Raw genomic sequence first — 25,507 nt, forward strand, 5'->3', positions numbered from 1 at the left:
CAGAGTTGACGGAGAGAGAAGTGGTTGGGGAGAGCTGTGTTGATAGTGAGACGCCCAATTACACTCACAGTTCAAAAATTCCCCGAAGGTCTCCCAGAAACAAATGAAGAAAAATATGTAAATATATATCGGTAAGGAAACGTAATTATCAGGAGAAACCAGTAAGCCAAAACGACCATATATAATACTGGGAACGGGGTCAGGATAAGGATTTGGGGTGGGACGGGGTGGAAAGGAATGGTGCCCCAACCACTTGGACGGTCGGGGATTGAACGCCGACCTGCATGAAACGAGACCGTCGCTCTACCGTCCACCCCAAGTGGTTGTATAAACCCCTTGGGCTGGTAACCTCTTCCTGACATGTTTCCGTTATGTATTTACTGTTTGTATCTGCAGAATCGAGATATTAGCTCTTGGACCCCGCCTTTCTAACTAATTTGTGTGTGTCTGCAGGATCGAGCATTGACTCTTGGATCCCGTCTAAACACCCCGTGTGTGTGTGTGTGTGTGTGTGTGTGTGTGTGTGTGTTTACTAGTTGTGTTTTTACGGGGGTTGAGCTTTGCTCTTTCGGCCCGCCTCTCAACTGTCAATCAACTGTTTACTAACTACTTTTTTTTCCCCACACCACACACACACACACACACACACCCCAGGAAGCAGCCCGTGACAGCTGACTAACTCCCAGGTACCTATTTACTGCTAGGTAACAGGGGCATTCAGGGTGAAAGAAACTTTGCCCATTTATTTCTGCCTCGTGCGGGAATCGAACCCGCGCCACAGAATTACGAGTCCTGCACGCTATCCACCAGGCTACGAGGCCCCTGTGTGTGTGTGTGTGTGTGTGTGTGTGTGTGTGTGTGTGTGTGTGTGTGTGTGTGTGTGTGGAAGTCATTTCCATAGCAAATCGGCCACAACACACAATCATTGTCCCTCCCGTCTCTGAGGTTATCTGGTTTGTTTCAGACTGTCGTCCGATTGGGTTGCTGTCTTAGTGATGTGTGGCTTCTCTGACGGTTGGAGGTTCTCCTGGTGGCTTGTAGCTGCTTGTGGCTTGGAGGATCTCTAAATTGCCTCGGCGACACCTGTCAAAGCCACTTTCTCTCCATATGCAGGCTAAGGCCACTGCTTCACTCAGAGCTGGTAGCGAAGCCTCAGCCTTGGGTTACCTTCCTTTCTGCTTGAGAGTTATTATTCTGTTTAATGCTCCAGGATGAGTCTAGTGCGTGTGTGTACTCGCCTAGTTGTGCTTGCGGGGGTTGAGCTTTGGCTCGTTGGTCCCGCCTCTCAACTGTGTGTGTGTGTGTGTGTGTGTGTGTGTGTGTGTGTGTTATACTCAAATTCTGTCAGTTGAAATGTAACCAATCACAGGCAAGTAGGCCTCTGACGTCATGCCAGACAGAGGAGCATCAAGCATGCTCCCAGCAGCCTCAGTTATCCTCACAGACCCAGAGTAGGTGGACCTCGGCTGGCCAGTTATACACCTGTTTGCCTCACTCAATAAATATATACAGAAGCGACTACTGTGTCTACATTCAACCCGAACAAGGCAAACGAATACTGGTAGCAGCAGTGGGATCCAGAAATTTTTTCTGGAAAGAAAAGTTCAAGTTCCCAGCATCGCCTCGTGTTCCAGCCAAAACCGCCGCCACCGCCACCGCCATAAGCCGCCATCCTGCCACCCACGCATCAAATATTGTGCCAGACCGGGGTCCTGCCATCAACCACTACTCCAGGCTAACGTTTTAGAAGTAAGGGTCAATATTTTCCTGTGAGAACGCTCACTCATCAGTGAGGAGGAAGGAAGCTTCCCGCGCCAGCCATTTTTGAACCTCGCGCCACCACGAGGGAACCACCTATTACACCCACCACCACCACCACCGCCACCCAAGCTGACAGTATCAAGCTTCGTGAGGGTGCAAGCTACTGCAATCGTCGTCAGCCATCGTCGCAGGTATCAACTGGTTATTCCATCGTCGCAATATTGTCGTCGTCAGAATTTATCTTCGTGCCTCTAGCCTGAACAGTGTGGGGTCCCTGAGTCTCGCGCCACCGCCGCCAGGAGCGCTGCCATCGCATCCAGTTTGTAAACACGCCTCACATGGGCCTCTTCAGATCTTCACGACGCTTCTCCTACTTTGGCTACTGGTGATCCTCATAAATTACAACCCTGAGATAAGTAATTGCTAGTTGAGAACAACGTGCCAAGTGATAAAAAGTGACTTATGTAATAATTCCCATAATATCCTGTGAATTAACCATTCAGTGACTTGTTAAATATTGGAGCTGGTTCAGTACTGCACTCCCCACAGTTTTCCTGTGTGATTTCAACATTCCTGCTTCTTACAGTAATTTCATTGAATTTTAATTGTTCTCCTAGAGTGTTATTGGTAAATTCAAATTCCAGTGAATTAAGAAATCCTTGTTTTAGTAGCAGTTAAGGATTTGTGCAATATAATTTTTTTTAATTTCTCCAGACCTAACTTGAAATTTATCCTTTAAGCATTTTATTTTAAACTTTTACCATAGGAGTTATATACATTCCTGTGTCCAGTTTATGTGCTACATCCATATTTCTTGCATTGCCACTTGTTGTGTTGAATCTTTTTAATGAAATTTTGCAATTGCATTTCCCAGTTTTTATTCTAAATTGCTGTGCTTAGTCTGGTTTAATTAATTTACATACATCTAATTCCAGTCATTTTTTAATGAAAGATTGCTAAATTTAGTTTACAATTGCTTGTTCTTGATTATTTTCTTGCCTAGCCCAATTTAATAATTTTATTTCTGCCATTTTTACTTTAGCCAAGTTGATATTTTTTGTGTTTATTTTTGTGTATACTATTTCTGATGCCAGGTGCACTTAATTATAATCTGCGTTCAAATATTACTTCCACGGCTGTGACAATGCCTACCACTGTTGAAACCCCTTCAGAATCAATGGGAACAGTTGCTCGTCCCAATGGCCAGAGATCAGCTCAGGAAATGGCTATTCCTCTTTTTGCTGGGGAATCGCGTTTATTAGAATCATGGTTTAGTAAGGTTGAAGCGAAAACAGTTGCACGTTTTTCTAAGCCTACTGATGCCGAATACTTAGCAATTGCACGGTCAGCCGTGGACACAACCAAAGGTGATGCACGTTTTGTTGTTGATGAGAAAGCCATTGTTAGCCTCCAGTCTTGGCCTGAATTTAAGGATTTCTTTCGCCGTCGCTTTGTTAATAAAGGAGACCTTGACCCATATAGGTTAGTCAAGAAAATTGCCAATGCCACCATGCAGCCTGGTGAATCGTTTAATGCGTTTACTAGCCGTCTCGATCAGTATCTGTATGCCTTAGTTTCTGCTATGAATAATTCAACTTGGTTAGATAAAGACAATAATCTGTCCCCTGAGGCTATGGCCAAAATGATAGCATTTGGTACTTTAATGCATTTTGCCCCCGAGCATACAAAACCAATCGTTGAGCAACAAAATTTTGGTGTTAAACATGAAATTGGTGAAGTATTTGAGGCTATTAACAATGCCGCAGATAAACTAGCTCCCCGAAGTGCTCAACTGTTGCCACCCTCTGATGCTGTAAATGTAGTCACAAGCTCTCAGCATCCTCCCACAAATTCTCAAAACTCTTGGTCGCAGAAGCGTACCCATGCTCGTAGCCCCCAGTCAAATTCGCCGCCTCATAAAATGCCGAAACGCCATAGTCCACAACCATCCACTCCCTCATGTTGGCATTGTGGTAAGAGTAACCACCTTGCAAGGGACTGTTGGTCCGCCCCTAGATCATCACCTCCTAGACAATTCTCTCGGCCCCCTCATCAATCTAATCATTCTAGGCTTCCATATTGCACGTACCATAAACAAGTTGGTCACCACACTGCGGATTGTAGAGCTAGGCAAAGGACATCTCCACCTCGTAACTCCCATGGTCAGTCTTGGCGAGGCTCACAGCGTCCAAGACATTATCAGAACTCTCGTAATTACAACTCCCAGCCCAGCTATAATGCAACTTCAAATTATAATGCTCAGTCACAGAATGCTGGAGCTCAGAATGTTCACTCCATGTCGTCGGGAAACCCCCAAGGCCATCCGCTAACCAATTCAAGCTAGCCAATCCTAGTGCCCTCCCTGTGTATTCAGTAGCTACCCAAAATAGATTTGGACACTTGACAGAGGAGGACACTGACTCTAGACCAGTTGTAGATGTTGACGGATCCACAGTAAATTTGACACAAACAAGACGCAGATATCCCAGACAACATAAGTCAAAAATAGTAACTTGTCCAGTCTCAAGTGATGGTCCCCTTGTATCAGCCATTGTACATGGTAGAGTTTTAAAAGTTTTTCTTGACTCAGGTGCAAAAATTAATATTGTCAAGCCCTCAGCTCTTAGAGACATTGAAAGTATGCACCCTACTATTTTTAAACAGTCACACATACCTTTTCTAAGTGGTATTTCAGGAAATAAAGTAAAAGTTCAGGGTGAAATTGACCTCCCACTCAAGTTCAATGATGTCACATTGTCTATAACATGTTTAGTTGTTGACATTATTCATTTTCCTGGAGACATTCTCTTAGGTCTGTACACCATGATTGATGAAAATATTGCATTGTTTCCCCATCGTTGGACCATAAGTATCAAAGACCATGTCATACCCTTGTGTAGCATGTACCGACAGGGCCACGAGTTCAACCTTCAATCAGATTACGTTAATTTTGTTGACACCCGCCTTGCAAGCGTAGGGTTGTCAGATCATTGTCGTGGTAGCATACCCGAGAAAACGGGCACTCGATTGAAGCATAGTAGTTGTGCAGTTGTTAAGGAGAATGAGTATCGGGACTTTCTGGAAGGGGACGCCCTAACGGATTCTCGTTGTCTCGCTCGCCTGGCAGCTTCCATCTCTGAAGTCAGTGGTTCCATGGCTACTGACACTGTGCTACACCCTCATTCTCTCACCAGAATAAGAGTTAAGGTTCAGGGAGTGCCTGAGTTGTCGGATGTGATTGCGGAAAGTGAAACATGTAAAGTGAATGGTACATTTGTTGAACCCTCCTGGCACACAGTGCAGGATGGTACTGTCTCACTTTTTATCGCGAACACAAGTAATGCCGATATCCATCTCCAGTCTGGCACCCATGTTGTAGATTTTGCCCATTACTCGTTACCGGTGCGAGTTGTGGATGATGTCTCCATGGATCATACTGTTTGTACACTCACACCAGGAGAACAGGGATCTCAGCCAGAGGTGCAAGCGCAACACCTCAGTCCTACTGATTTTCCTGACTCTGTGGCTCAGCTTTTGGAAATTTTGAACAGGAATAGAGCTGTTGTTGCTCTACCAGGAGAAAAATTAGGTCTCACTCCTCTCATTACACATAAAATTCCCCTTGAACAAGGAACTACGCCTATTTATGTACCAGCTTACCGTCTTCCCCATTCTCAGAGAGCAGAAGCAGATAGACTTGTAGAAGAAATGTTACAGAGTGATGTAATTGAATCGAGTAATTCGCCATGGAACGCTCCATTGATTCTTGTACCAAAACGAGATGGGACTTGGAGACCTGTAATCGATTATCGCAAGCTTAACAGAGTAACAATACCTGATCGTTTCCCACTTCCAGTTCTCAATGATTTGTTGCAAAGTATTGGTCGAAACAGAGTATTCTCAACGTTAGATTTGTTGCAGGGATTCTGGCAAATCCCCCTTGATGAGGAAAGTAAACAATTGACAGCCTTTAGTACTCCCAATGGTCATTTTCATTTCAAAAGAATGCCGTTTGGTTTGCGTAGTAGTCCAATAACCTTTTCACGGCTCATGACAAATCTATTTCGTAGATTGATAGGAAGTACGCTTCTAGTTTACCTTGATGATCTCATAATCATGTCGCAAGATGTTCAGACTCATTTCCAGAACCTTGAAAAGGTACTTGCAAAGCTCGCTGAAGCTAATTTAAAAATAAAGCTTGCAAAATGTTCATTTTTAAAGCAAAAGATTAATTTCCTAGGTCATACAGTTACACCTTCAGGTATTACATTGAATGAATCAAAAATTATTGCTGCCCGTGATTTTCCAACACCTCGTACCGCAGAAGCCGTAAGACAGTTCACAGGTCTTGTAGGATTTTATCGTTCATTTATTGCTGGATTCTCTATTATAGCCGCTCCGCTTTACAAGTTGCAAAGAAAAGATGAACCCTTTGTTTGGGGAGAGGCCCAGGATCAATCATTCAAAAAACTCAAAGCAGCCTTGATTTCGTCACCTGTCCTTAGGTACCCAGATTTTTCTAAACCTTTTACGTTGGTTACAGATGCTAGTGACATAGGTTTAGGTGCTGCATTACTTCAAACAGAAGGTCACAGAGATCACGCAATAGCTTATGCTAGCCGCACATTATCCAAAGAAGAGAAAAATTATAGTGCAACAGAACGAGAAGCCTTGGCAGTTGTTTGGGCACTTAAACATTTCAAGGATACAATTTATAATTACCCAGTTCATGTTCTTACAGATCACCAACCATTAATTCCCTTGTTCAAAAATAAGAATCCAGTTGGAAAGTTTGCTAGATATCTGCTCACAATTCAAGAATTCAATCCCACATTTGGATATATTCCAGGAAAGCAAAATGTTGTAGCCGATGCGTTTTCTCGACACGTAGCTGCGATTCAGTTAAATTACCCAGCATTAGATGCTACAGTAGTAGAAACGGAACAAAGACAAGACCCCATATGGGCACCCGTCATTAAATTTTTGACTAAGCAAGACACTCGCCCGATTCATAAACCGCCAGTACCATTGAAAGAACTAGTTATGTTGGACAATTTACTGTGTAGAGTAGTAAAGCTAGGGACAGCCCCGAGGAAATGTTGTCAGTTAGTTGTTCCAGCTGTCTTGGTACCAACTGTGTTAAAAATTATCCATGATGCTCCTGCAAGTGCACATCCAGGAAAGGATCGTACACTCCAACAAGGTCGATTGAAATATTTTTGGCCAAAAATGGCTAAGGAGATTGCTCATTATGTTGACAGATGTTTAACTTGTTTACAGCACAAGGGACATGTTTCAGGGCCTAATCCAATTCAGGTGTACCCAGCAACTAAAGCTCCTTGGGAACGAATATCGATGGATTTATTGACAAATTTTGCGGAAACAGAGAAAGGGAACAAACATTTGCTTGTAATGGTCGATAATTTTTCACGGTTTTGCGAACTAGTTCCTATCCCGAACAAAACAGCAGAAACCATAGCCAGCGCATTCCATGACCAAATAATTTGTAGATATAGTATGCCTAAAGTAATCCTTTCAGATAATGGACCAGAATTCAGTAATAGTATTCTAACTAGCTTGTGTGATTTATATAACATCAAAAAATGTAGTATTATGCCTTATCATCCGGCAAGTAATGGACTAGCTGAACGTACTAACAGGAAAGTGTTAGATGCCTTGAGAGTCACGTTGAATTTTGATAACAACAATTGGGATGATTTTATACCCTTAATTCAGTGTGCTATAAATTCTTCAATTAATGTTTCTACTGGTGACACACCTCACGCTATTCTTTATGGTACAGATAAGATCCTCCCTAATGAATTGATTAACGTACCTCCTACTCCCTTATATAACGTAGATGATTTTGTTCAAGTGAAGCGTAGACAAATGCAATTAGTATTCAAGAAAATACGAGAACAACTGTCCAAAGCAACAGCCGAGTTCACTCTAGCAAGGAATGCACGAGCTAAACCCAATAAAATAACTATTGGATCTGTAGTAATGATACTTAACCAACACAGGTCTGGTCCTATGTACAAGTTAACTAAGAAATTTTTGGGTCCATATAAGGTAATCGAGCTTATTAAAGGTAACAAATACAGACTTAAGAACTTGTTAACAGGAGAGTATATAAATGAACATTTAGACCACATGAAGTTAGCTAAAATGACTGTTGACGAGACTGATGAGGAAGATGACAATGAACTTACCCAGACAGATACTCCTACTCGGACACCACCTCCTGTGGTTGACAGACCACTGGATGTTCAGCAACCCCATACTAGCAATTATAATCTTAGATCTAGACCTCTCGTTTCAACCGTGCACTCACCGCATGTCCATTGGCTAGATGTTAACGAGGATATCTCTCAAGATGATAGTTTGTCGCATGAAGTTTCACCTGTTCCGGACCTTCAGTCAGAGCCAGAGTTGTATAGTGCTCTGGATGAGCTAGGTGTAGATATCCGCAGAATTTATAATTGATTGCACTCTGTAGTTATTCTGTTTGTTTTGAAAAAAAAAAAAAAAAAAAAAAAACTCAATTGCAGTATTTCTACCACATGTGTCTTATTATTACCATTATATATAATGTATAGTTTTTCTCAACTTTATTTTGTTATGAATTAGATGCCATTGTCAAGTCTACTACCATTTGTATTTTTACAGTGCTTGTCATAAGAGTTATTATTGTTCTAGCAACCACATTGTGGCCAGTGAATCCTGACTGCTATCACGCAGATGTTAGTCTTCTTGATCCAGGTCTTGTATATGCTTGTAAATATATTGCACATTATATATATTGTACATTGGTCTTGTAAATATATTGTATATTTCGAAAAAAAAAAAAAAAAAAAAGAGAAAAAAAAAAAATAATCTATCTTGAAATTCAATTGTGGTTGTTAGGTCAGAACTTTGTTCTATTAATGTAATAATTGTTTAATTTTGTATGGTTTTCAAGCACATGCCATTGACACATGTTAATAATTTTGTTTAGGCAATACCTTGAGTTGTATTGTTCATATCTGATCAGTAGACATACACATGTTCTTAATACTCTGGTTTAATCAAAGAATTGTTACCATGATTTTCACCTATTATGATGAATTTTTTTTTTTGGTGCATATATGCCGAGTTGTTTGTATTACGCACACCTGATCTTCTTTCAATGTTTTATTATGCAAATTTCACATGTAAGCCATTATTGTATGCCACCGAGGTCCTTTCAGTATCATTGTAACTATATAGCTAGCCAGAGCTTGTCGACAAGGGACGTCGACTTGGTAGCGTGTCCGAGCGGTGTTATACTCAAATTCTGTCAGTTGAAATGTAACCAATCACAGGCAAGTAGGCCTCTGACGTCATGCCAGACAGAGGAGCATCAAGCATGCTCCCAGCAGCCTCAGTTATCCTCACAGACCCAGAGTAGGTGGACCTCGGCTGGCCAGTTATACACCTGTTTGCCTCACTCAATAAATATATACAGAAGCGACTACTGTGTCTACATTCAACCCGAACAAGGCAAACGAATATGTGTGTGTGTGTGTGTGTGTGTGTGTGTGTGTGTGTGTGTGTGTGTGTGTGTGAGGGGGAAGACGCCAGGACACCACCCCGGAGGTAGAAGACAGTAGAAGGCCGCGACTTAGCGCGCGTGGGTGTCAGGAAGCCATGCATACTGCAGAGCTTACCAGAGATCAAGGTCACCCCCCTCCCCCACCCCTCCCCTTTCCCCACCCTCCCACAGGCATCCCATGCAGCTTCCCCATGAACCCTCCCTTTCCCCCCCCCCTCCCCACCACCTCCTCCAATCCCATGCATCTCCTCTAATTAAACAATAGATTACCATCATCTTCTCTACTTAACTAATTGTCTACATTAGGGAATTGTCGTTACTCAGAGCACCCGTGGTTGGTTGATACCTGGTTGATGGGGTTCTGGGAGTTCTTCTACTCCCCAGAAGTTGTGAGAGTTTGGTCCACCAGACTGTAGCTTGCAGCGGCCCGCAGGCCCACATATCCACCACAGCCCGGTTGGTCCTGCACTCATTGGCTGTGTGTGACCCAGCAAACAGCATAGGCTTAGGTGGTTGATCTGTCGTGTGTGCTAAGTTACTGTGGGAGCTACTGTGAATGACCGAGTCTTTCACAGTAACTTTTTCTTATTATAAAGGTTTGTTATGACGTGTTAGAAAGTTGTTTACAGCTTGTTAGATATTTATTAGATAGATTGAAGGGGGTCAGGTGCACGGGGGTAAAATGCAGGGGGTCTGGTGCATGGGGTCAGGTGAAGGGGCAGGTGAATGGGGGTCGGGTGAGGGGGGGTTATAGGGGGGGGGGGGGGGGAGGGGGGAGGTGACTTCCGTCCTTGATTAGTCTTATCCTGCCCGATGGCATCACGCCCGCCGGGACACTGAGCGACGGAGACAACTACCACAACCACCATTCACACCACAACCACCAGTCACACCACAACCACCATTCACACCACAACCACCATTCACACCACAACCCACAAGTAGACATTAACACACCAAAACTATATACTAGAAACAACCCAAGCAATATACACATCGGCAGAGTTTCTTTCACCTAATGCACCTGTTCACTTAGCAGTAAATAGGTACCTGGGAGTTAGACAGCTGCTACGTTAAGTGTTAAGTGTGTGTACTCACCTAAGTACACCTGTGTGTATGTGTATGTGTATGTATGTGTGTGTGTGTGTTAGAGAGAAATATATGTAGTAGATATAATAGAGGGAAAAATAGATCGCTTAGAAAGGCGGGGCCCAGGAGCTAATAGCTCGAGTCTGCAGGACACCGCCGCAAGAATCTACTAACACCCACATCTATCTACCCCCCAAAGGTATCTACCACCACTCATTTTAAGGGAGGGGGGGTACCTGCTACCCCTTAAAATTATGACTTTGGCAAGGCTGAGGGTCTCCGGCAGCTCTGAGTGCCTCGACATGTCTGAGGGTGTTCAGACACAACACACTCCCCCACCACTGTATAAAGCACTCATCACGTGCTCAAGGTCCTCTACTGAGGCCCTCTTGAGTCCCTTCAAGCACTGGTTGCAACAACCATTGTTCATCATCATCACCATCATCCTCATCATCATCATATCATCATCAACACGAGGGTCATTGTAAACTTGTTCCTATGTGCTACCGAAGGAAACAAATCCTCCTTTGTATAACACGAACTCAATGCTGCCCATAACCTGAGATTGTCTAGAAGAGACACTGCCATTTTGAAGGCTTACCTCAGAGATCAGAGATTTTTTACCAACAACTTGGGCTGGATGGTAGAGCGACGGTCTCGCTTCATGCAAGTCGGCGTTCAATCCCCGACCGTCCAAGTGGTTGGGCACCATTCCTTCCCTCCCCCGTCCCATCCCAAATCCTTATCCTGACCCATTCCCAGTGCTATATAGTCGTAATGGTTTGGCACTTTCTCCTGATAATTCCATTCCATTTTTCTGAGCTCAAGCCTATATATATATATTTTTGTATTTTTCTTACTGCTTATGGAATAGAGTTACCAAAGGAAAACAAAGTTATCCTGACCAATAGTGAGAATATATATGAAAAGATTACAAATAATATAGTTGAGGAATTTTGATAAGACAATGTACTAGGAACAAGGAGATGGACATTTTCACCAGGTGGGAGTGGTGGTAGCAGGGTGTGTCGTGGGCTGCAGAATAGAGCCATTGAAGAGTAGAGGTGTCATAGACACAATCAGAGAGCACTGTCTGAACATCAGGGTGTCCACAGCTCTTCAACACCCTCCCAGCAAGCTTTAGAAATATTCCTGGAACAAAGATGGATGTATTCAAGAGGCACTTAGATAAGTTTCTGCAAGAAGAGCCGGACCAACCAGGCTGTAGTGGATACGAGGGCCTGCGGGCCGCACCAAGCAACAGCCTGGTAGGGGCCTGAGGGCCGCTCCAAGCAACAGCCTGGTGGACCAAACTCTCACAAGTCGAGCCTGGCCTCGGGCCGGGCTTGGGAAGGAGTAGAACTCCCAGAACCCCATCAAGCAGGTATCAAGCAGGTACCAAGTTATCACAAGTCAAACCGGGCTCGGGGAGTAGAAGAACTTCGGAAACACTTTCAAGGTGTGGACTGGGGTGTGGAGGGGGGTGTGGAGGGGGGTATGGGAGGGGGTATGGGGAGGGGGTATGGGGAGGGGGGTATGGGAGGGGAGGCATGGGAGGGGGTTTAGTGGTGGAGGGGTAAAGCGAGGTTTAAGAGCGCGTGGCCAGAAGAGGTGTCAATCACTCTCGTAACCGCACTCACCGCACTCACATTCCCTCACTCACCGTGTCTTAAACTCTCTCCCTCATTCATCTAACAACTATCTCCTTGACTCACACTCACCCTCTCCACCTCTGACACTCCTTTACTCACCGTATCTCAAACTCTGCCTCCATCACTCACACTCATCCCCCCCTCCCCCCTCACACTCGCCTCTACACGCTGGTGAGTCGCTTAAGAGTAGTGAGGACTCCCTCGTATGTTAAGAGGGTGGGGGGGGGGGGGAGGGAGGTAGTGTTAGTGCGATACTGAGCCCCATGAGAGACGAGGCTCCATGGCCGACCCTTCCCACTATGGGAAAAACCTATGGTACACACAACTATGGTGGAAGGGAAAGACTTGAGACAGACTTATGATGGGAAGGAACCAATACTGAACAAAAAAGTGGAAACCGTGGGTCACGTGTGATGATGCTGGAGGAAAAGAGAGAGAGAGAGCGAGAGAGAGAGGGAGGAAATATCAGCAAGAGGGTCAGGCTACCGCGGGAGCAAGAGGTGGTGAGAGTAATGTGGGAAGGGTAAAGCGAATGTGGAGGGAGGGAGGGAGGGAGGCGTGAGGGAAGGGTCTATAGAAGGAAGGTAGGACAGGAGGATACTGCGTCCCATAGTGGCTAGAACCTGAGGTCCATCATCTTACAATCCTCCCATCACCCGGGTGGAGAGAGAGAGAGAGAGAGAGAGAGAGAGAGAGAGAGAGAGAGAGAGAGAGAGAGAGAGAGAGAGAGAGAGAGAGAGAGAGAGAGAGAGAGAGAGAGAGAGGAGAGAGAGGAGGGAGGGTAGGAGGCTGTATAACACAGAGTAGAGCAATAGATGAAGGACACCGCAGGTTGGGAGAGTGAGTGCGGTATGTACGGCGCTAGTTCGTTCCTTCGGTCATTCATGCGTGTGTACGCTGGCATCTGAGTGTGTGTGTGTGTGTGTGTGCGTTCGCGCGTGTGCAGGGGGTAGTGGGGAGTGGGGGAAATTGACGTGGAGATGATATCTAGACTGATACCTTTAGCTATGAGATCTGCCTTGGCAGTCATAATTACTATGGTAACATGATAACGTTCCCAAACGCCTCCACCCCACTAACAGCCCAACCCTCCCTACCTCTCTCTCTTTCTCTCTCTCTCTCTCTCCACTAGCATTATCTCATCTTCCCTTCCTCCCCTATACACACAATCTGTATCTCGGCATCTCCGTTCTCCTAACCCTTTCTTTACCCTCGGCTCCTGTAACCAACATCCGGTAGCCTTGATGCCGGGGGCCCCCACACCGGACTCTGGCCCACCGTAGAGGGCTCTCCTTCCTCTTATAACTGAGAGACATATCCGAAAATCTGCATATCGGTCACCGGTGTGATGAGGTGCTGGCGGACCGTTCCCACACCGGCGGTCTTCGGTCGCTCATCGCGTTCTCTCGGTCGGCTTCACCAGGGTCGCGCTCCTCTCTTTGGTCGCACGTGGTGTATCACCTGTTCTTGGTCCCAAGTGGTGTCTGGGTCATCTGTTCTTGGTCCCAAGTGGTGTCTGGATCACCTGTTCTTGGTCCCAAGTGGTGTCTGGGTCATCTGTTCTTGGTCCCAAGTGGTGTCTGGATCACCTGTTCTTGGTCCCAAGTGGTGTCTGGGTCATCTGTTCTTGGTCCCAAGTGGTGTCTGGATCACCTGTTCTTGGTCCCAAGTGGTGTCTGGATCACCTGTTCTTGGTCCCAAGTGGTGTCTGGGTCATCTGTTCTTGGTCCCAAGTGGTGTCTGGATCACCTGTTCTTGGTCCCATGTGGTGTCTGGATCACCTGTTCTTGGACACCTCCAATACACCACCAGACACCATAATACCTTATACACCACAGGACACCATACTCTGTATGGTGTATCGTGAGGGCAGAAGAAACAGGAGATATGAGCACAACATTCAAGATACCGAGGGGGTAATAGAAGATATCCCGGAACAAATATTATATTGTCGGAATAATCCTGGACATCTTCAAGAGAAAACTGGAAAGTTTTCTTCAAGAATTGCCGGACCAACTGGACTCTGGTGGATATGTGGGTATCCACATATCCATTTAGATATGTGGATATCCACATATCCATTTAGATATGTGGATAACAATAGCCTCTTTAGGTTGAAAGTATGAAAAGAGGGCATAAGTGGAAGCTGGAAACACATAATGAGTCGAAGAAATGTAAGGAAATACTGTTGACCAGACCACACACTAGAAAATGAAGGGACGACGACATTTCGGTCCGTCCTGGACCATTCTCAAGTCGATTGAAGGAAATACTCGTACCCTCGTACGGGCGGTCAACAAGTGGAATGCACTGAAAGAAGTCGTGGAAGCCACCTCCATCCACAACTTCAAGGATGGGTTCGACAAAGATTCTCGACCCGGATTCACATAGCAGTTACGCAAGCTCTTACGAACGTGTACATCTTTCCTCAATCTTTGACAGCTTTGGTTACATTTATTAAACAGTTTATAAGCATGAGAACGTCTCAATCAACTGTTGTTATTGTTATAAACAGCCTCCTGGTGCTTCGGAGCTCATTAGCTGTTTAATAATTGTAAACAAAGCCGCCAAAGATTGAGGAAAGATGTACAGGTTCGTAAGTGCTTGCGTAACTGCTTCGTGAATCTGGCCACTGAACCTTAGACTAGTTGAACTACACCGCAACCGGTACAACAACGCTAGTAGGCGGGGCATTAAGAGCTAGACCTCACTGCTTCACGCTGGTGGCTGAGTGGACAGCACGCTAGATACGTAGTCCTGTGCACCGGGGCTCAATTCTCGGCGCCGGCGGAAACAGATAGGCAGAGTTTCTTTATACCCTGATGCCCATATGATACCTAGCAGTAAATAGGTACCTGGGAGTTAGACAGCTGTCACGGGCTGCTTCCTGGGGACGTGTGTGTGTGTGGAGGGGGGGGGTGAGGGGAATAAAAATTCGTAAGTTAGTAGTTAGTAACAGTTGATTGACAGTTGAGAGGCGGGTCGAAAGAGCAGAACTCAACCCCCGCAAGCACAACTAGGTGAATACTGATAGGTGAGCAGGAGACACCATACACCCGGGACACCACAAGACACCACCGCAAGACACCATCCCAAGACGACCACCTAACCACCAGTCCTACCCATCTTCCTAGCCCCCCCCCCCATCCCCAGCAGTCCTGGTGGCGGCGGCGGACGAGCCGTCCAGAGCGACAAAACGACTTCGCTAAAATGCTTACGTCTTGGGAGGAGGAGAGGGGAGTGGGGGATGGGAGCTCTCGCTCAGCTTGCTTCCCCCCTCTCCCCTAGCCTCCATTCCATGGATCCACATGTGGATAGCTCCCCAGGGACGAGGGGAAGAGGGATCTGTATAAAGATGCTCCCCTTTAGGGGAGGCTCCTTACGCCAAGGAGGCCTGGTCGACGACCGGGCCGCGGGGACGCTAAGCCCCGGAAGCACCTCAAGGTAACCTCAAGGTTTACCGCTTTTTTCACAACTGGAGATGAGGAGACGAACGGAAGCTGTAATTCCTGGAATGTTGGAACATTGCTTGTTTATGTTAACGAGTTATATGAGGTAAAGTCAGTGTAGGAGGTACTATAAGGCTTCTGGGAGGACTGCGAGCCCTCTGGGAGGAAACCAGATTCTCCATAAGGACTCTGAAACTAGCAGAAGGACTCCTTGGCTGACAAAAGGACTCTGAGACGGGCATGAAGGGGTGGCGGTTCAGCGTCCATAAAACCTCTTCCTTCTGGGTAATAACCCTGAAGATCATCACTTCCCTCTTCACCTGGCAGTTATAAAGCACCTCCATATAACCCCCCCCTCTAAATCCTCGTTGTACTCCCCCCCTCCTCCATCCTTACAGCCTCCTCCTCCTTACAGCCTCCTCCTCCTTACAGTCTCCCCCCCCTCCATCCCTCCAGCCTCTTCCTCCTTACAGCCTCCTCCTTACAGTCTCCCCCCCACCTCCATCCCTCCAGCCTCTTCCTCCTTACAGCCTCCTCCATCCTTACAGCCTTCTCCTCCTTACAGCCTCCTCCTCCTTACAGCCTCCTCCTCCTTACAGCCTCCTCCATCCTTACAGCCTCCTCCTCCTTACAACCTCCTCCTCCTTACAGCCTCCTCCTCCTTACATCTCCTTCATACTACTTCATCTCCTTCATTTCTGCGAGAAACGCTGCGCGTACTAGTGGCTTTACAAGACTGTAATTACCATATTATGTATCCTCACAATCCCAATGTACCTTCTTGTATATATATAAATAAATAAAATAAATAAATACTTATAACTATATGTTCAGAATACACTATTTGGCTTCCATATCCATATATTTATCTCTTTTTTTTCCTCTATCTCCTTATACTCACACATTTTTTTCCCTGTTTTGTTATACTCGTCTATTTTTTTCACCATCTTATATCCACTTCTTTTTTTCTGTTATTTTTTATCCATGTGTTTATTCCTCCTATCTCCTTATGCCTTCCTTTTCACCATACCTTCATGTTAACCTCTTTCATTTCTTATCTATTCGTACCCATTTCTTAACTACTCGTACCCATTTCTTAACTACTCGTACCCATTTCTTAACTACTCGTACCCATTTCTTAACTACTCGTACCCATTTATTCAGCACATCGCCTGTCCTTCTCTTCACTATCATTCTTTCTCTTATTCTCTTCCTGCAATTCCGATTTCTCGCTATTTCCTCTCCTCACTCTCCTCACCCCTGCACCACCCTTCCAACCATGAAGGAAATCCCATAAACACCTCAATGATTAAGTTCGACCCAAGTCCCCCCAGTGCCTGTTCCATCCTCTCCTAGTCTCTATCCCCCCCTGGTCTTGCTGTCTCCGCCACTTCTCCTAGTCTCTATCCCTAGTGTTACTTTCTCCTCTTCTGTTCCTTACTCTCATCCCTCCCGCCTTCACTCAAAACATTGTCCTCTTACCCTGCTCTTCACCTGCACACATCCCTCTTCACTGTCGCTTGCACTCTCCATCCTCTTCGTAATCTATGCCTCATCATCCTGGGAGGCTCTTTCATCTTCCTTGTCTCCGCTCCTCCTATCTACCCTGTACATTCATTTTCCTTTTTTTTCCCCTTTCTCCATCGTGGCGCACCTCCTTGCCCCGTCCCCCCCCCTTCTCTCCCCCCCTAAACTTCTTCTCCAAGCTCAACCTCAGTACTCCCCCCCCCAAGCCCAACCTCAGTACCTCCCCCCCCTCCAAGCCCAACCCCTCTTCCTTAAATATTTTACCATTCTACCTTCCTCGTGAACCAACCAGCCCACGTGGCCATAGGGAACGTCAGTCTATCCCCCCCCCCCCCACCTACTTCCACCACAGCCCTCTGGATCAGCCCACGTGGTAATGAAACGTCCAACCCCCTTCCCCCACCCCACACCACTCCTTTTCCTCCAGGGGCTGGACTAGCTCACTTGGCCATGAAACCTCCTCTTCCTCGTCTGAATTGTCCCCCTCCCCCCCCCTCCAGGTCTCATCCAGGGGGGCCTTGACCCCCCCTCACCGTGGTCACAGAACACCCCCCCCCCCCCACCTATTCTCACGTTTGGCTAATAAACATCGACTACCGAAAAGTCCGTTTTCTAACTGAACAATTTATTTAGAACACTAACTTGGAAAAAAATGGGATCTGAAAATGGGAAATGTTATAGGGGGGGTTCCATGGGAAATGATAATAAATATTAAGGCTAACCTAACCGAGAGATAGGTTAGACCTTTGTTAGGTTAAGCACGATTTTTATTTTCGCTCCCCCCCACCCCTCCAGTCTTGGGCTGGACGGTAGAGCGACGGTCTCGCTACATGCAAGTCGGCGTTCAATCCCCCATACGTCCAAGTGGTTGGGCACCATTCCTCCCCCCCCCCCCCGTCCTCATCCCTATCCCTTCCAAGTGCTATATAGTCCTCATGGCTTTGCGCTTTCTCCTCATAATTCCCTCCCCGCTTCGAAAAAAAAAATCAGATTTCAGATTCCCAATTTTTTTCTTTTTGCATGTTTTCCCAATACAATGTTTAGTCACGCAACGTCTTCTTCAAGCTGTACACACAGGTCCAGTTGTTGCCTGCCCTTCAGAACTACCCCAAGTGGTCATCATTGATGGTTCCCTCCCGTGGCCTCAGACCTTCCCCAGGTGGAAATGGAAAGCTTCTTCTTCCATTCTTCTTCTTCTTCTTCCCTTCTTCCATTCCACTTGGACGAGCCCAGGTGGCTATGATACCCTCTACCCCCCCTCCCCTTCCCTGGACGAGCCAAGGTGGGCCCCTGATAGCTGCACCTCAAGTTCAAGTATGTTTATTGAGACAAGAAAAAATACATCTCAAAGGGATAGAGTAGCTTAGGCTATTTCTACCCCACTAGCTGCACCTCTTCTCTCTCCCCCACCTCGTTCTTTCGAACTGTTATTATGTATAAAATCCAGCCTCCTAACCTAGCCTAACCAGAAACTTGCTAGCCTAAGCAGCCCCATCTAATTTCTCACTCCAATATGCATAGAAAACGTGTATAATTTGTCGGCCATTATCTTTCATAGCAATATTCATTTGTAAAGTTGTATACCTTAACGTACAAAACCTGACCTATTACATGAGAGGACGAGTTGCTCTTCCATATTATATATATATATATATATATATATATATATATATATATATATATATATATATATATATATATATATATATATATATATATATACACACATATACATGTGTGCATTATATATATATACACACATATACATGTGTGCATATATATATATATATATATATATATATATATATATATATATATATATATATATATATACACATGTATATATATATATACATGTGTATGTATATATACATGTGTATGTATATATATATATATATATATATATATATATATATGTCGTACCTAGTAGCCAGAACTCACTTTTTGGCCTACTATTCAAGGCCCGATTTGCCTAATAAGCCAAGTTTTCCTGAAATTATATATTTTTTCTAATTTTTTTCTTATGAAATGATAAAGCTACCCATTTTATTATGTATGAGGTCAATTTTTTTTTATTGGAGTTAAAATTAACGTAGATATATGACCGAACCTAACCAACCCTACCTAACCTAACCTAACCTATCTTTATAGGTTAGGTTTGGGTAGGTAGCCGAAAAAGTTAGGTTAGGTTAGGTTAGGTAGGTTAGGTAGTCGAAAAACAATTAATTCATGAAAACTTGGCTTATTAGGCAAATCGGGCCTTGAATAGTAGGCCAAAAAGTGAGTTCTGGCTACTAGGTACGACATATATATATATATATATATATATATATATATATATATATATATATATATATATATATATAATATGATTATATAGTAGAATAGCGTTCCTGTGACCCAAAATCAGGCAGTTATGGCGACAAAATCGGGTTACTTTGGCCCCCACAAATCGGGTTGCTGGAACCTAAAATCACGTGACTGCGACCCAAACACAGTACCGAACACTTCAACGAAAATCAAAATCTAAAAACATGCACAGCAGAGAAATGAGAAACGCAACCTTCAGAGCTAATCAATGTTAGCACAGTGGCACCAGATAAGAGAGAGAGCGAGAGATTTCCTCTCCGAATTCTCCCTAGCTCACGTTGCAGGAAATGACGTCACACATGTAAACAAACAATAAAATGACGTCACTCACGTAAACAAACACTAAAATGACGTCACACACGTAAACAAACAATAAAATGACGTCACTCACGTAAACAAACAATAAAATGACGTCACTCACGTAAACAAACAATAAAATGACGTCACACACGTAAACAAACAATAAAATGACGTCACTCACGTAAACAAACAATAAAATGACGTCACACACGTAAACAAACAATAAAATGACGTCACACATGTAAACAAACAATAAAATGACATCACACACACGTAAACAAATAATAAAATGACGTAACATGAATGACAGATCCATTACCATGGCGTAACTTTCCTGGAGTATACACCTATACCTGGATTGTACCTGGAGCGAGTTCTGGGAGTTCTTCTACTCCCCCAAGCCCGGCAAGGGCTTCCCTTGCGATAACATGATCCAGTAGACTGTTGCTCCCAGCGGCCCAATGCCCACATACCCATTACAATCTAGTTGATCCGTCGCCTTTTTCTAGGATCGTGTCTAATCTTATTCTTTAAGAAGTCCAATTTTTGTTCCAGCAATATTTGTTGTACTTGTCGAGAGGGTATTGAATGACGTAACCAAAAAATACAATACACGAATACAAGACTTAAAAAAACTGCAGCAACTTAACACCCGGTTTGCAAAAACACACAAATATTGCAAGACAATATTACCACACAAATACAAAACAAAAAAATTGCAAAAGTCTTCAACATCACAAAAACACGTCAGTATCACATAAAAATTACAAACCCAAGATAAAACAAAAAATTCCAAATTGACAAACACGTAGCAACAAGACCACCATAAAACAGATAAAACACACACAACCAAACGTAAAAAAAGACACACACACCAGACCACAAACCCACAGCGCCAAACAATACATGAAATACAAAATACAAGAATGATACAGCAAACATGGCCACAGAACTGACTAAAGGTCACATGTCCTGTCTCCCGCGGGAGGCCGAAGACTACATAAAACCCACTGGAGGAACAGCAGGTCAAAACACCATGTTTCAAGTCAAAACAATGCGATCCGAAGGCATGATATGCTTGTTAAAAAAAAAACAGTGTTTTGAGGTGGAGTGCAAGTTAGGGGGGCCACTCTTGAGGGAGGGAGTGCAAGTCAGGGTTACTGTTGAGGGAGTGAGTGCAAGTCAGGGTCACTCTTGAGGGAGTGCAAGTCAGGGGGGTCACTCTTGAGGGAGTGAGTACATGTCAAGGCCACTCTTGAGGGAGTGAGTACATGTCAAGGCCACTCTTGAGGGAGTGAGTGCATGTCAAGGCCACTCTTGAGGGAGTGAGTGCAAGTCAGGGGACCACTCTTGAGCGAGTGAGTGCATGTCAGGGTCACTCTTGAGGGAGTGATGAGTGCAAGTGAGTACGACCAACCCAGAGTGCCATTAGCGTGCCTTACATGGCCAACACATCCTGCCAACCGCCAAAGTCTGGTGACGCGGCTAAAATTTACCTTCTAAATCTAAATCTAATTTAAATAGTCCATAATTATAATGATGACATGTTAATTTATCATTACGACTTTTTCTTACGTAAAACAGAACTCTAATTGTATGTAAACCAACTCAAATTTAAATGAATAAAACATATATAAATAACATTTTTGAATTTGAAGTTATTCCTCCACGTGAAAGCCGCAACTGATCGCAGGGTCTACCAATCTCTCACGTAATTCAACCCTCCAATCACGTGCTAGCTTAACCGAGAAAGGAGAAAATGTACTCCTGGGGCCAGATTCACGAAAGCACTTACGAACCTGTACATCTTTTCTCAATCTTTGGCGGCTTTGTTTACAATTATTAAACAGTTAATGAGCTCCGAAGCACCAGGAGGCTGTTTATAACAATAACAACAGTTGAATGGGAAGTTTTCATGCTTGTAAACAGTTTAATAAATGTAAACAAAGTCGTCAAAGATTGAGGAAAGATGTACACGTTCGTAAGTGCTTTCGTGAATCTAGCCCCTGGACTTCCAATCACAACGCAGATATCAGAAGTCTCCACTGATTCGAACATCGCGTGAAGGAACTGGATGTGTTTGGATTGGTCCAACACCTACCGTCCGTCACCCCTGTCCTTCGCGAGGCCTTGTCCGCCTCACTCACCAACAGACATGGAACTGACACTAAAGTCCCAGCGTCTCGCCTTATCCGGATAAAGGCGACAATGACAGGAAGTACAGGAAACTCTCTTAAGGTTAAGGTTAAGGTGAAGGCTTTGGCGCGCTGCACCCATATTAGCTTATACAAGTGTAGAGTAGAGGCTACACTAGTGTCTACACCTGTGGCTACACCTGCAGCAGCAAAGACCAACATTGTCCACTCACGGCCACTCTGATACAAGAGAGAGGTGAGTGGACATCATCCATCTACCTGGACGTTTCATCCAGGTAGAGTACCCTTTCTACCTGGATGAAACGAGCGGCCAGGTATTGTGTGAGTGGGCGCGACGTGTAGGGCAGGCGAGGGCTTCAACTTACAAGGGGAAATCAACACCCGCTTCCCCTTGCCGGACAAGTTAAGCGCTTGTTTTAAGTGCCTTGCTTTAGAGACGTTCAGTACCCTTTCTACCATAACCTTGCTGACCGCTCCCTCGCGAAGAAGGGGTGATTAGGAGGAGGGATGGGATGCTACCTACCCTGTGGAGGTTCCGAGCCCAACCAGGCTGTTGGACGCGGTTGATCACAGCCTGACAAATGAATCACAGCCTGGTTGACCAGGTATACTTTGGAGGTGTTTATCGAGTTCTCTCTTGAACACTGCGAGGGGTCGGCCAGTTATGCCCGGTATGTTATGTCCCTTATGTGTAGTGGAAGCGTGTTGAACAGTCTCGGGCCTCTGATGTTGATAGAGTTCTCTCTTAGAGTACCTGTTGTACCTCTGCTCTTCAATAAGGCTGTTTTTGCACATCCTGCCGTGCCTCCTGGTTTCATGTGATGTTATTTCCGTGTGCAGATTTGGAGCCAGCCCCTCTAATGGGCGAGGAGTTAGGGAAGGAGAGGAGGATGAGGTGGGAGGAGACACAAGGGCAAGAAGAAGGAGGGAAAGTGTGAAAAGGAGTGAAGAGTCAGGAGATAAAAGATGAGAATAGGTGTAAAGGAGGAAAGGGAGCATGCAGGAGAGACAGAGCCGCGTGACGTCACAACAACAATCTTGCCGCTTCTTCCTTCACTGCCCCCTCCCCCCCCCTTCCACCACGCCCCTACAAGCTCCCACTACCCCCATCCTCACTCAAAATTACCCCCCCCCCCTCCCACACCCTCGTCCCCACTCCTCTATCCCCCCCACCCTTTCCCCTACACATCCTCCTACCCACACCTACCCCCTCAACCCCCGGCAAGTCCGCTCTTTAGCATCAATGAACAACAATTAAATTCCCAGTCGCTGTATCGGAGACTATAGTGTGTGCCCGTGACAACCTCTCACCTCAGTCATACCACCGGGGGGCACCTCTGCTATACCTTTAATGCCGTTGACAATGCTCATTCGCACCATCAGCAACATTGGGCGAGTCACGGTGGATTATAGACACTGCCAGATACCGAGGTATCCTGGCAGTGTCAGATACCGAGGTATCCTGGCAGTGTCAGATACCGAGGTATCCTGGCAGTGTCAGATACCGAGGTATCCTGGCAGTGTCAGACACCGAGGTATGCTGACAGTGCCAGATATCGAGGAATCCTCACAAACACACCTAATAATGATGATATCTTATCTCGGATCATCAGAAGTCTTATCAGTAATTAGCGACAAACTCGATCAAACCAGTAGTGACAAATCACCAAAAATGCTCCCTCTCTCTCCTACACACAACACGCACGCACGCACACACACACACACACATACATCAACACGCACGCAAACAAGCACAAACGTGTTGTCCATCAAGAATAACACGGTTGAGACAAACTCCCAACACAGCTCAAGAAGCAGGGAAGCACAACAAGGCGAGTACAATCAACTTCCCCAGTTGACTGACAGTCGAGAGGCGGGACCAAAGTGCCAAACCCCCGCAAGCACAACTAGGTGAGTATTCACACACACACGCGCGCGGGAGCTACGAGTCGAGGCCCCATGTCCCCCCCCCCCAAGCACAAGTAGGTAACCACACACACACACACACACACACACACACACACACACACACACACACACACACACACAACTAACTGGTCGAGTACCTACCAGACTTTCGTTTGATAGTGTTGTTGTTAGTGATGGTGACACTCTTGCTCTTCTTGATACGCAGTGACCGCCGCATCGACCGCACAAAGTTGTCACCGTACTTCATCTTGCTGATGTACGTACTACACCGTACCTCACGAATACGGACGCCGGTACGACACGCACACGGTCACGCCCCCTCCTTCTCCTACCACACGCACAAGGTCACCGGAAACACGCCGTAGCAAACTGCTCTCAACACTTCCTCAAGACATCAGAGCAAATGTCACGAGGCCTCTCCAACAAGCTCATCTAAGTTACTTCACCGCAGACTAAGAGGTCGGTCCAGTAACTGCCAGGGGGGAAGGCGACGGTATTTACAATTTCCCAAACGGTTTCACAGGACTAGAAAGACACTTTGCACACTGGTACAACAGAGACACTGACATCCACCATAAGCGGTGTGTGTATGGTGTTGACTAGAGGATCACGGATAGGTTCGTATGGGCGTGGGCGTGGATAGGCGTCCAGATGCACGCCCCCCGTGACGAATGTCTCCCCTGCTGGCACTGACTAGAATAAGAGTGTGAAGCGTGCTGTAGGTGTCACATGGGAGACAGAAGCAGCTTCCCTCTCTTTAGATCTTCCTTCGACCTCCGTCCATCTGCTTGCAAGAACGAGTCACAAATGTCTTGGAGGCGTTGTGTGGGAGGCGACACATGGGTACCCCAGCGGGTGGGTCATTAACACTCGGCGCACACGGGTATACCCATCATCGGACAGGTAATTGGGTGGGTCGCGAGAGCGGCGTGTAAATAGGGCCGTGAATGGTCATGGCTGGTGGCGGGATATCCGAGAGCGGAGTGAAGCGCGTGCGTCCGCTACCGCTGACAGCCGTCGACTGGAGCTGCTACCCTCACCCAAGCCTTATCCAGCCTCCAGCCCGTACCTCTGCACGCACTCACGCTCGCACGCGCTCACGGCCACTCCTCCGCACTTAACGCGACTTTCCGAAACACTTGAGTTCTGAACACTTAGCGCGACTCTGGGCAACAGGAGAGCACTTCAGGCTTGGACACAAACAAGTAGTCTACGTATATACTGAAATTTCAGAACTCTGAATCATTCATTTTTTCAAACACACACACACACACACATACGTGTGTGTGGGTGAAGGGCTCCTGGTGGCTGAATGGACAGCACTCAGGGCTCGTAATCCTGGGGATCGGGGTTCGATCCCCGACAATGGCGAAAAACAAATGGGTAGAGTTTCTTTCACCCTTGATGCTTCTGTTACTAGCAGTAAATAGGTACCTGGGTGTTAGACAGCTGTTACGGGCTGCTTCCTGTGTGTGTGTGTGTGTGTGTGTGTGTGTGTGTGTAAAATAAATGATCGTTGATTGATTGACAGTTGAGAGGCGGGCCGAAAGATCAGAGCTCAACCCCCGCAACCACAACTAGGTGAATACATGATCACCACATACAAAATTCCGAAGGCAAATACAGACATTATTTATCACAGGTGGTAATCGCACAAGGGAACACAGCTGGAAACTGACTACCAAATGAGCCACAGGAAGA

At 45.7% G+C, this 25,507-nt stretch overlaps 1 protein-coding gene across 2 annotated transcripts in view; it reads right to left on the reverse strand.

The window, feature by feature from the left end:
* Positions 1-25,507, reverse strand: part of CenG1A (Centaurin gamma 1A) — a 491,255-nt gene that overhangs the window by 205,725 nt on the left and 260,023 nt on the right. Inside the window, exon 1 of one of the 2 annotated variants that reach the window (XM_069328241.1) lies at positions 23,948-24,818. The exons of the other annotated variant lie outside the window; for it this stretch is intronic. Coding sequence (XP_069184342.1) covers positions 23,948-24,053 — 106 coding nt within the window. The 5' untranslated portion in view covers positions 24,054-24,818. Of the gene's footprint in view, positions 1-23,947; positions 24,819-25,507 lie in introns of those variants that run through there. 2 annotated transcript variants of the gene reach the window in all.

The sequence above is a fragment of the Procambarus clarkii genome, chromosome 21 (genome assembly GCF_040958095.1).
Source record: "Procambarus clarkii isolate CNS0578487 chromosome 21, FALCON_Pclarkii_2.0, whole genome shotgun sequence".
In the NCBI taxonomy this organism is placed as follows: Eukaryota; Metazoa; Arthropoda; class Malacostraca; order Decapoda; family Cambaridae; genus Procambarus; species Procambarus clarkii.